At 44.0% G+C, this 12,974-nt stretch overlaps 1 protein-coding gene across 1 annotated transcript in view; it reads right to left on the bottom strand.

Annotated features, from left to right (window-relative positions):
- Enthd1 (ENTH domain containing 1) overlaps positions 1-12,974 on the bottom strand; it is a 105,113-nt gene that overhangs the window by 79,139 nt on the left and 13,000 nt on the right. The window contains exon 2 of the mRNA XM_005354174.1: positions 2,762-3,004. Within this exon, the coding sequence (XP_005354231.1) occupies positions 2,762-3,004 (243 nt within the window). The remainder of the gene's footprint in view (positions 1-2,761; positions 3,005-12,974) is intronic.

The raw sequence follows: 12,974 nt of genomic DNA, 5'->3' as shown, positions 1-12,974 counted from the left end.
GCTCAAGACTTGTGACCACCCACTTTAGATGCTTCTCTCCACCCCCGGGCTTCCATTTGCTACTTCCTTTGTCCCACTGGGAGGCCCCTGCCCAATTAATTTTCCTTTTCTTATTCTTATCCCCAAATGTCTGCTTTACTTCTTCCTTTAAAGCGCAGCTGGAGATCCAACACCTTCGTGGAAATGTGACTATGGAGATGACACCAAACTCACTCGACCCAGTGCTCCTTTCTGAACATAAATGCATACATCTATGTATCTAGTACAGAAACAAAAATAATCTAACCGAGTTTCTATTACCAGGGCTCCAGCAGCGTCAGCATCTAAACACACACTTCAAGCAGTACTCAGCACAGCCTCACTTCTGGAGCCCTTTGTTGTGAAGCTGACTTGAGAGCACAGTATGTCTCTCAATGTCGCTCCCACTACAGCAGAGCAAAGGAGTTGCCTACCATGTGCAGTGCAGACCCTGGAAGATGGCAGGCCATTCTAGATATGTGTCTACTGAGTACATTCTAACAAAGCTCCAGGATTTTTTTCCTTTGAGGCCAGCTTGCTGTCACCCAAGCGTGCCTGGCTCAGGGCACGAACATGTGACCTTTCTGCTCCTTCCCCAGGCCACGTGGTTCAGCACTGCAGTTAGGTCTCTATTTAAATTCCCCTCCTCCAAAACGTTGCCCCACCCCATATCTGTCCCCAAATAAAGTCATCCCTGTCATTCTGTCCCTGACTGCCTTCCCTTTGGGTGAAGGAAGAATTGCCGTCTAATATGGTCTATGCTATTCTGTGCAGGTGTGCCCCTGGGCTGGCCTCTGTTACAAGTTCCATGGTGAAGGGAATTGTGAGTCCCACATCGTTGTTCCTCCAAATTTCTTCTGGCCATTCAAATTTCAAGTAAAAAAGCTCAAGAAGAAAGAAGTCAGGAAGTGGCCGAAAGAGCCTGGGAGATGGCTCCACGGTAAAGGGCCTGCCATGCAAGCATGAGACCTATGTATACATATTACTTACAAGAATCCACCTCTGCTTCACAGAGCTGGACAGAGGGCCAAATAAAAACAGCCCTGAAGCTGGACTCAGCAGTCAGTACCTGGCTACTGAGCGTGAGGAGCCCCAGAAGTCATGGGAAAAGCCAGCTGCCACAGCACAATTTGTAATCCCAATATTGTGGGGGTGGGGGAACAAGGTGACTCTGGGGCTCCCTGGCCAGCCACCCTCTCTGAATCGACAAGTTCCAGGCTCAGTGAGCTACCCTGTTTCAAAAATATAAGGTGGGATTTGATTAAGGAAGATATCAGTGTTCACCTCGAGCCTCCACATTCACATGTACCCCAACATGCACACACCTACATACACCACACACACACACACACACACACACACACACGCAAGAAAGGTGATAGAAAACAGTAAAAGGGGTGAAGAAACTCTGAACATCAGTCACAGCTGAGTATTGTGCTCTTAGTGTCAGCTATGGAGGACTTCTTCCTAAACAAAAGGGTCCCTTAAAAAGATGCTCCACTGCCTGTGGAAGCACTTGGGTTTGCTGTTATGTTACAAAGAGCCCTTCTAATGCCTGCCTTCAGCACAGGTACAAACTGAGAGAACATTTAAGACACTGGACAAAGACAGGGAAGGATGATTTAGGACCAGGTTGTGTTAATATTGTTGCTGATACTTTAAACTTTCTGTGCTTCATTGACAACTGAAATTAACTGGTCATGCTGAATTCCTGTAGCTCTTCTGGGGTTTTGTTAAACAGATGTCTTGGTGGGGTTCAGGCTACTGACACCACCACAGAACGGGTGACTCAGAAACAATAGAAATCATTTTCAAACAGCTCTGGAATATGGCAATTCCATAATCAGGGTGTCTGCAAGGTCAGGTCCTAAAAAGCAACCTCTTCCCATAGTAGCAGGAAGGTAAAAGAGAGCTCCTAGGATCTCTGGACTCAAATCCTATCTTGGGGGGGAGGGGTCCTACTTCTGTGACTGAATCATCTCTCAGAGGCAACACCTCCAGCTGTCAGCACACTGGGAAATTCCCATGGGGGTGGGTACAAGCCTTCAGTCCATGGCCATAGACACATGCTGTGATGGGGGGCAAGCTCTGAAAATCCTCGGATGCACTTTCAGCCCTGAGTTTAGTTGCTTTCAAGAAGCAACTAAGTCAGATTGCATCTGTGGTTTTCTTCTCCTAACTGCCCATCTTCATGCACAGCTCATCAGTGGGTGCTGGAGAAGCTACAGAAGATATCATTCTTTGATGATTTAACAAGATTAATAGGAAACATCGTTCTACTTCCCTGATAACCTTCTATCTCCCCCAACCCTTGTTTTAAAAATCAGTAATCCAGAGTTAAAGTTTTAGGCAAAGGAAAGCCTTACAAAGAATCATGCTAGGAGAGTATTTAATTATGTTAGAATCTCCAAACATTTAAATAAACATGCCCATGTACCCAGGCCCCTACTCTCAGAAAGTAAACCTCCTCATACTCCAGTTAGAAAAAAAAATATTAAACTGAGTAAAGATGCCAAATAACATAGCCGCTAGGCTAACAGTTTTAGCTGAAAACCGGTTTATGTGAATTCAGAATTGTCTACTGAATATCCCCCTTCATTTTTGGTCCCTGCAGCATGGAGTCTAATAGTGGGTTAGTCCTGCTGACATGGTGTTGATAATTTGGCATGAGCCTAGTGTCTTATGTTTCGAGCTGTTCTCAGTGGACACCTGTCATGTTCTAGGCCACTGCTTATGTACATACTTTTATTATGTAGACTCGCAATCGTCAGGAGCGAATGTTTCTTCTCGGAGGGAAGGTTTTCTGGGATGAAGACAGAAGCGCATGCTGCAGGCGAGTTCCCCGGGGCAGGTAACCTGGTGGGAAACATCATGCAGTATGAGGTCCGCTGTCTTGTCCAGCTTGCCACTTCCCTCTCTTTAAAAAGCAGCTGCTCATCCATCAGCAGAGTTATGACTTGTTTAGACTTCTCCCGGATATAGCGACCTGAAAAACAGCCAAGAATTTGCTTTAAAATGGATTAAAACTGTAATTAATTTTATCCTAAATAAAATTAAGGCAAAGCTGAAATGTAGCAAAGGGGAAGACAAGCAGAGGACTGTTGATGAACACATTCCTCTCTGTGTCAGCTAAGCAAACAAATCATCAATACATGATGAAGTTGCATCTTATCTGGCATTATGCTTTTCATTTTAAATGCATTATTGGATTTTTCTTTGGAAAGCCACCCATACTCTGCAATAAATCACTAGTACAGGCACATAAGGAAGGTTTGAGCATGAGGTCAGGGGATGGCTCAGTGGGTAAAATGCTCGTTCTGGAAGCATGAGCTCCCAAGAGCCTAGGAGTGTCAGGTGTGCCTGCGACCATAGTGCTGGGGACCTAGAAAAGGAGGGCCAGAGACTCACTTGTCAGTCAATCTAACCAAACTAGCTAAGCACCAGGTTTAATAAGAGGTGCTATCTCAAGAAAAGTAAGGTGGAGAAGCAAGTGAGGAAGGCCTCCTGGCATCAGCCCTGGCCTCCACAAGCATCTACACAGATGAGCAAGAAGCATGTACACAAAGGTTAGTTTCTCTACTCTCATCTCTTTGCCATTACTTCCTTTCAAATTTCTTTTGTAATACTTCAAACTCTGTTCTAAACACCCTTAATTTATGGTGTATACTCAGGCCCTAACTGAAGAGGCCCACTATGTGTTGGACCCACTCAGTGTCATATGAAAGGCAAAAGTGGCTGGAACTTTAATCCTAGGGGTGATGTCAGGCACTATCTTTCCCTGGGAACAGGGCACAGACTTGAAGATGTGGAAATCCCATGTCTTCTTCCCGTTGGCATCTTCAGGAGCTCGCCCCTCTCCTTCTCCTCCACCAATACCTCACCCTGCAGCCCCACGCCTCTTGCCAACAACACCAAACTCGAGGCAGCTGTTGGTTCTTCCAGGAACTCTGCATGGCTGGACCCCTGACTCGTTTGGTCTCTCCTCAGAGCGGCTCTCCTGCTGCTGTCCTCTGAAGAAGCCCCACCCCACCAGTCCATTCCTCATCCTGCTTTGCTTCTTCTGTGGCATCTGTCACTACCTACTATCACCGGTGTGTTGCTTGTTTGTTTTGTCACCTAGAATATAAACCCCGTGAGAGAAGTTTCATTGCATACACTGATGGCACATAGAATATATTCAATAAATATTTACTGAGTGAATGAATCAAGAAAGAAACATCATCAAAAAGTTTCAAATGTTCTCCTTGCTATGGTGTAAATGAAGCAGATTGCTGGAAGATGCTGGGAGCCAATTTACAACTTAGCTGCCTCAGAAAGTTGCTTGGCTTAAAATAGCCTCCTGCAATACCCCCAATTAGAAACTAGAAATTATGGGCTAGATTTGGAACATTCTACTTGGAGTCTGTGGGGATTGGTGGGATGTGGGGGCAGCTAACTGGCTCCAAGTGACACACAGGCAGAACAAGCAGACAAGCTAGTTGCACTGGTGCAGGCCTCCTCCTCAGAGCATCACACTCCCCCAGGGAACAGAAGTAGCTTCAGGTAGGCCAGGTCACTGAATTTTGGCCAAAATAAGGAAGAAATCACCCAGGAGTGGGCATTTCACTTAACGCTGCTTACTTCCCCCGGCTCCCATTCCTCTGCCTGGCCACTCTACAGCACTGCAGGGAAAAGAGAGAAAAGCAGGAAGGAGTCTGTTTCAAGGCAGAGACAAACAAACAACAATAGCAGGGCAGCATCCATTCGCTTCTAAGCAATATGTTCCCAAGACGACGTAAAGAAGGGCACAACATAAAACCAGAACAGTACAGGAAGGACAAATGCAGGCAGCAACACCTTCATGTCTGAACTATGAAAGGTATGGGCAGGGTAGAAAACATGGGTTTTCTGAAGTAAGATTCACTCCATGCTATGCATTCAGAGGGCTCCCTCTTCTTCCTCTGAACCAATAGGATCCATGAGAATGACCGATTGATCCAGTTTGAAACAGTCACATGTGTTGTTATGACAGGGTAGCAATGCATATTGCAGTCTCCTCGCCAGCTGGAGAGCACAGCACAGGACTTAGGAGATTGTTCAGTGGTTAGAAATGCTGGGTGTTCTTGTAGAGGACCCGGGTTCAGTTCCCAGCATCCAAAACTATGATTAACTCTTGTTCCAGGAATCCAGCCCTCCCACATTGGTCTCTGTGAGCACCAGGCTTGCACATGGTACACATACATACATGCATGTAGCCAAAACACACACTAAAGTAAATAAATATTTTTGAGAATAAAAGTACAAAATGTGACAAAAATATTAATAAGTAAACACACAAAGATTTTTTTTAAAAAAAGACCTAGAATGAGGGCAGAATTAACGTGGCAGAAGGAGGATCAAGCAGAAGGTCACCTTGGGGAATCCTCTCAAACACAAGGTAAAAGACAGGAGACAAGATCACTAGGGCAGCCATGCAAGAGACCAGAGTCCAAACCAATGCATCCTGCAGTCACTTAACCTCTCTCAGACAGGTCAGAAAACATTCTAAGAACTGAGGGCAAGCAAGGAAAAGAGACAAGTGCACACATGCACTAGGGTTCTCCTGGGTGAAACCCGGGCCTCAGACTTGGCCAGGCTCTCCTTCCAGCCATGCCAAGAGCACCTTACAGGTGTCATTTAGTGTTCTGTCACAGTTTGGAGCTGCTCATTTGACATATGTCCTTTCCTCTGTCAGACTCCAACATCCACAAAGGCCAGAAGGACACTTAAGAAGTGTGTGAGATGGATGAGCATGGCAGGGAAATGTTCCCCAAATGCCAGGGAAGGAGAGACTCAGAGGTCTTGGGCACTAAGGTCTGTTACTAGAAGAATGTGTGATAAGAGCCATAGAAAGACATGTCAGCCTTAACACCACTTAGAAAACATGCTAGCACTCCTGTCTCCTTCCTGAGCCACTTTCCTACCTAAATTCACACTTCTTCCTGTGAATTTTACTTCCATTCTAATTGGGGAATATAAACATACAATGCCACACCCCCATGCAGTAATCAGGTCTACCAACCAAATCCACTAAGTCTATCCTTCCTCTCTCTTGGTTCAGATCATTTGTTGCTTATAGTAGCTTAAATTATGTACCTAGTCATTTTCCTTCCAATTTACCTTCTAACAGGCCTCAAGCAAGCAGGGACAGGAAGGAAATAAGAAGCATCTAAACTTTAGTTTATGACCAAGTTGTTTCTATTAAAAACAAAATCTCCTTCAGTCTCTTGAGGAAAGCACCCACCTAGCATCCTCAAGGTACTGACTTCTGTCCACAGCATTGCAAAAGCAAATAGGCAAAACAAAACCCCACCTGTGATGTTGGCACAGTAAGGTCATGCTTCAAAGCATTGTTCTGCTCTGCTCAAAACAGCCAGCAGTAACAGGCACTGCCAGTCTCAAAAATAAAAAATAAAATAAATAAATAAACCCCACAGAGAACACGTGAGAAAGCCACATGTGTGGCTCGAGTCACAGGGCTGCAGGGCTCTTGATCTGGCAGATGGGGTTTCAGCATTCTTGGGTGAGAGATCTAGTCCTGATCTCCCTTTGATAAGAGAGGTCCGTGTTTGTAAAAAGAAAGTGAGAAAAGGACAGATCTCCCTGCTCTCCGGGATACAGCCTTTCCTAACTATTTATTTGGACCTAGAAGCAGTCTTAACACATGGAAATAAGGTAAGTTACCTACAGGCTCAAGTTTGGATCTGCAGCACATTAATTTTAACTGCAGGGCTCAAACTCCAAGTCACTTTGATAAGGTCTGTACTGGAGGCCAGAAAGGAACACGGTGGATGATATGAGCAGCTAAGATGAAGGAAACATGAGCATGCATAGCTGTAGGAAGAGCCTCCTACTCAATGAGCTGGAAGCCATCCCTCTACACCACATTAGACAGTCAACAGGACTAATTCTACTCCAGACAAAATATGTCTATAAGATCTTTTACAAAAATCAATATCCTATAGGATTTTAAATTTTTCCTTAAAAGATTTTTAAGTAAACCATTTAGAAATTAACACAGGGCAGAGAAGATGATCAGCATGTAAAAGTGTTTTGTCTTATTTTTTTTGCCCAAGCCTGACACCTGAGTTTGATCCCTGGAACCCACACAAAAAGTGAATATGGTGGTTCACATCTGTAATCCCAGCACTCCCACAGTGAGATGGGAGGAAGAGTCAGGAGAATCGACGGCAAGCTCATGGTCCAGCTAGCACAGAGTGGCAGAGCAACTGAAACAAGAGAAACCAGCCTCAAACAAGGTAGGAAGAAGGAACTGAATCCCAAAAGTGGTCCTGACCTCCATACACATGCCTGTGCACGCGCGCGCACACACACACACACACACACACACACACACACACACACACACACACACATTAAAAACATGCAAGACTCACAAATATACATAAGAATATGGAGTTATGAAACAAAATAAAAACGAGCGTAAATGAGAACAGGCGATATGATGGAATCAAATAATAAGCATCTCAGCTACGAAACTACAATCAAAATTGGGATTAAAAATAAAAACAAAATGCCTTTAACATCTTAGACTCAGACAGCTGAAGAAAGACTTGATGGAGGTAAGCAGCAAAGTATTCAAGGCACAGCAGAGGTCACAAGATAAGAGTAATTAAAAATCACAAAAGACAGATAGAGAGACCCCAATATTCATACAGAAGTTTCAAAGAAGACAGTTTTAGAAAAACCGTGTTCAGAAAGACAAGTAAGTGCTGGGATTCACAGAACAGTCCTGATCTGCAAGCCTGGCCAGGAACCCCTGACTGGGAGTCACAGGCCCCAGGGGAAGAAACTACTCCTACTATTTTACTAAACTGACAACAGTATCTAAATGCCTTCTCAGTTTATTTGCCTGTGCCATAGACCAGAGCAGTTCTCAGGCCTCATCAGAGAAGCTTCTCCGTGCAGAGATGAACAACTCATCAAAGAGCAGAGAATAAGAGACTTTGGAGGGCTCAGCCATAAATGGAACATCTGCATTATACTCTCTCCTCCCAAGGACCATCATAGGAGAGAGGACCCGGAGAACAAAACACTGCCTTCTCAACACAACAGGTGAACTTTTGAATTCACAATAGTGTGATTGCCTGACCAAGATCTGTGCAAGATCAAGCCAGTCATTCCCGCACGGAGGCAGAAGGAGGGCGTGATGCCACACCCCTAACTGAGGAGCTAAGCACAGCTGATGGCTTCTCGGGGAAGGAGAGTCACTCAGTTTGCTTTGAGGATGTGGTCTCTTGTAGGTAGACATTCTAGTGGAAGACCAACACCTAGCACAAACTGGAATCAGTGGACTAGTAAAGAGAAAGAAAAGGAGCTGAGGTTGGGAAGGAAGTAACTGGAGGGGATCTAGAAGTTAAGGGAAGGGGAAAGGGTGAATATGATAGAAATAAGTTGTATGTATGAAGGATTCAAAAAATAATAAAATAGTACATTAAAAATTGTCTTCTGCTGGGTAGTGGTGGTGCACTCCTTTAATCCCAGGGCTCGGGAGGTAGAGACAGGTGGATCTCTGTGAGTTCAAGACCAGCCTGGCCTACAAAGCGAGTTCCAGGACAGGTTCCAAAGCTACTGGGAAACTGTGTCTCTAAAAACAAAACAAAAAAAAATTGTCTTCTTCTAGTCATATTTGTGTATATCTGGAATCCCAGCATGATCAAAAGTTCAGACCAGCCAGGGCGACACAGGAGACTTAGAGCAAATCTGAAAGTGGATTGGTGAGAAGGCTCAATAGGTAAAGGAGTTTATTGCCAGCCTGCTAACCTGAGTTCTAGCCTCAGGATTCACATGGTGGAATAACAAAAATAACCAATTTATTATATGTATTTGGTGTGTGTATGTGCATGCCCAAAGGCCATGCGATGCATGTGGACGTCAGAAGATGACTGGTAGGAGTCAGTTTGCTCCTCCCACCATGTGGGATCTGGAAGGTGGACCCAGGTGATCAGGCTTGGCAGCAAGTGCTTTAGCTACTCTACTGCCACCACCCAAAATCTTTTTAATTAAAAAATTCCAGCCCTGTGGTGGTGGCATGCGCCTTTAATCCCAGCACTCGGGAGGCAGAGGCAGGTGAATCTCTGTAAATTCAAGGCCAGACTGGTCTACAAAAGCTAGTTCCAGGACAGGTGCCAAAGCTACAGAGAAACCCTGTCTCAAAAAACAAACAAACACCAAAAAACAAAAAAAAAAGAGGAAAAAGAAAACTCCAAAGGCTTAGTGATAGTGCTTGCAGCAGGCTTGAAGTCTTGGCTTCCACTCCCTGCACTACAGAAGGAGAGTGGGGGAATTAACCACCATGCAAAGCTTGTAAGAAGAAATCTATACCTATAGCCACTGCACGAAAATAGGAGAAGCACAATGTGAGGTCCCAGATGGTATCGAGAGATCGAGAAAGAAGAAATGATTGAATTAAGCCAAGGTCAGTGATGTCCTATATCTGGGCAGCATTTTTCTTATTAAGGAAACTATAAATTACGGGGATGGAAAGATGTCTCCAAAGGTCCAGGCTCGAGTTCTAGAATCCACATGGCGTTCACAACTGTTTATAACTGCAGTTCAAGAGGATCTGATGCCCTCTTCTGGCCTCTGCAGACACTGAAGACACATAGTTCACAGATATAATGCAAGCAACACACCCATACACGTTTTCTTAAAAGGGAAAATTACTAGTGATGAATAGTTGTCTAAATAAGATATTACATAGTTAAACCTACTGTCTGTGGAGTGAGATCCCTTGGACTGTTAAACCAATCACTATAGTCCTTGGCTATAGTTTCCTGTTGGTTGACTAAGTCCACGTAGATGACCAAAATTAACCTTTTCGTTCTCTTGTCAAGGCAATTTGAGAACCTGGTGTTTGGGGTCACTTGACTTGGGAAGAGTTTCTGGCTCCTCCAGTCTCTTTCACAACTAGTCAGAGATTTATTTATTATATAGTATTCTGTCTGCATGTATGCCAGGCCAGAAGAGGGCACCAGATCTCACAGATGGTTGTGAGCCACCATGTGGCTGTTAGGAATTGAACTCAGGACCTCTGGAAGAGCAGCCAGTGCTCTTAACCTCTGAGCCATTCTCCCAGTCGAGGCCTTGCTTCACTGTGGCTTTGTCTGGAAACATGGACAAAGTTATTCCTCTGTGTTGAGCCTCCTTTTTAGAGTGGACACTGGTGAGTAGAGTCTCCATATTTAAGATAAAGATTAGCGTAGAAGCTAACAATCCAGTCACTTCTAGACATGAGGCTTTGGATTTGGCTGTGGGGTAAGAGATGGGATGCCTTCTGCCTCCCCGACTCATCACCCCTTTTGTTGAGTTATAGAAACACCTAGCTCCAATGACACATGAACATTTTCAGAGCTGATCTTCTGGGGTCCAGCGGATGGATACAAAAAATCAAACATGACCTTGTATTGTGTTTTTGTAGAATTAAGAAAGCTCTCCATGAATAGGGAATTAGAATAACATCTCTGGACAACATATCCAGATAATTCTGTGAAGGGATAATGGAAGCATTGTGAATCAGACAACAGCTAGCTCAGAACTATTATCAACCATCAAAACTGTGCTTCTGGGTACAGAAATGGGAGTCCATTAGAACATGTCTTCTTGCTGAGAAAGTACCAAGGCCTCTTCTATAAATGAGGACAGGGAATTATAGGTGACAGATTATAATACTGTTAGTATTGTCTTATAAAAAGAGAGTTGAGGTAAAAAAAATAAAAATAAAAAAGTAGGCCAAGCCCTGAACTGGCTGATCCTTTATTTACCTGATGGAAACACAACCGAGTAGAACTGAAGACCCACAGTGTCTTCTTCATCTTAACCACTCCGTGGCTGTGAGCGAGGGGTAAGAGCAGAGTCAGTGTGGTCTGGCTAACTCCACCTTGAAGAAGGTTCTGGGGAGGAGTTATGCAGGATGCTTCTTGGAGAAGGAAGCAATGAAGGTGAGGAACTGGACTCATAAAGAGGGGTTCGCTGAGGTCTGCAGGTTCCAATTGTGGAGTTACATATCCATGTGTTCTTGTGTACCCTGTTTGTCCTCCCTCCTGTGCCCAGCTCACCAGTAAGGAGTCAGGGCCTGGGAAACTGCAAAAATGCCCTTCCAAGTCCTTTAGTACCTTGGCTCAAGGTCTTCATGCAGCGCTATGCTAGTAAGCTGGCCTCCCTACCTCTCCAGTGGCCTGGCCTTGGGCCTTCCGCAGCACGTGGGAGCACCTAGTGTCAGGAGTATGTCTGAGCCTGCCTACAGAATGCAGGGGACAGGAATGAAGGCACTGAAGGCTCTGAGGTCTCCTGATTCTCTCTTAGCCCTTATGCCCTTTAATTTTTAATGTCAGCCTTCCAAGAGTACTTGGTTTTTGTTGTTTTGTTTTTGAGACAGGGTTTCATATAGCCTAGACAGACTTGAAACTTGCTAGGTAGCTGAGGCTTGCTTTAAGCTCCTGATCTTTCTGCTTCCACATCTCAATACCTTAGTTTTACAGTGTGTTCTCTGTACCAAGTATATGACTCATGACTATCATTCCTGTACTCTCCACCTCCTCATTTTTTGAGATAAAGTCTTTTACTGAACTTAGAGCTCACTGACTAGGCTAGACTGACTGGCCAGTGAGCCCAGGAATTGTCCTCCTGTCTCTTCAGTGCTAGGATGTACAAGCAGATATCACAGTGTCTGACTTTTTTATGTGGCTACTAGGGATTGAACTCATGTTCTGATGCTTGCACAACAAATATTCTCTGCAAAACACTATTTGACATTTTTACTGGGACACATACTCATGCTTATTTACTTAAACTTCGGAGAGTGACTTTACTTGATAAATCTTAGCCGTTTAATCTCTAAATCCCAAGAATCTGTCTATGGCATCAATTGACCAGGTAAGTATAGGGGAGATGGTTTTATTAGCATTTCTTTCTGTGTACTAGGATCAAATTCAGGGCCTCACGCACGCTGGCAAATAGTCTACTACCACTGAACCAAATCCCCAGCCCTAGATACACTTACTAAAGTCCCATACTCTTTCTTTGATTTGTAAGGTCCTTTCTATGATATTAGAACATTTAAATGTTGACTACTTGCCACTTAGCTCTTTGTTTTTTATACAATGCTGTTTGTTTTTATACACTAGATCATTTCTCACTATGTATGAATGAGGTTTTTTTTTATAAAATTTGCAACTGCTAATTAAATTAGATAAATCTGAATTAAGTGAACCCCTAATATTCTTGTCAGAAACAGAGAGAAAATAATTTAGCAAATTTTTAGAATCAAAGAAAAATTGCCAAACAATAAAATGGCCTCGGTCACTGGCATTAACTGATTGGCAAATGTGGAAAAAAGTCACCATCACCATCAGCTCCCGCCACCCTCTGCTGCAGTTAATACCTGACTGGAGTTGTTCCCTGGGCACTAGTGTGTTGTCTTGGCTTCTTCAGTCTGGCACTACAGATGTGGTGGGATCTCTGAGAGGTAGGCCAAGTGGAGGGCTCAGGTTAACTTGGGAACGTGTCCTTGCAAGGAACCCAGCAATCTCTGGCTTCCTGCTTTAAGATGGATTTCTCCTTCCCAGTCTTGTGATTCCGGCTTCCATAAAGTTGTCTCTAGGGATGTTAGTACCTTACTTCCGTATCTCTAGAACTGTGAGCTAACTGACCTCTTTTCTTTATAAAATAGTTTGCTCTTGGTATTTCATTGTAATAATAAAAGTGGGATTAATACTCCCTGCATTTTCCTTTTATTCTTTTTCATATCATCATTTACAATGGTAATTTTAGATTATTATAAATAAGGAAATAATTTTTAAAAGGTAACTTCCCCTGCCCACCCACCATACACACTCTTGTGAGCTACCAGTCCCTTCTTTGGGCCTATAATAAAGAGTATATGGACATGGAGACAGGGCTAGGGCTGGCAGAGGAGA

This window comes from Microtus ochrogaster, chromosome 15 (assembly GCF_000317375.1).
Source record: "Microtus ochrogaster isolate Prairie Vole_2 chromosome 15, MicOch1.0, whole genome shotgun sequence".
Taxonomy (NCBI): domain Eukaryota; kingdom Metazoa; phylum Chordata; class Mammalia; order Rodentia; family Cricetidae; genus Microtus; species Microtus ochrogaster.
Note: the sequence above shows the minus strand (reverse complement) of the source record. Positions and strands in the feature narration are given on the sequence as shown.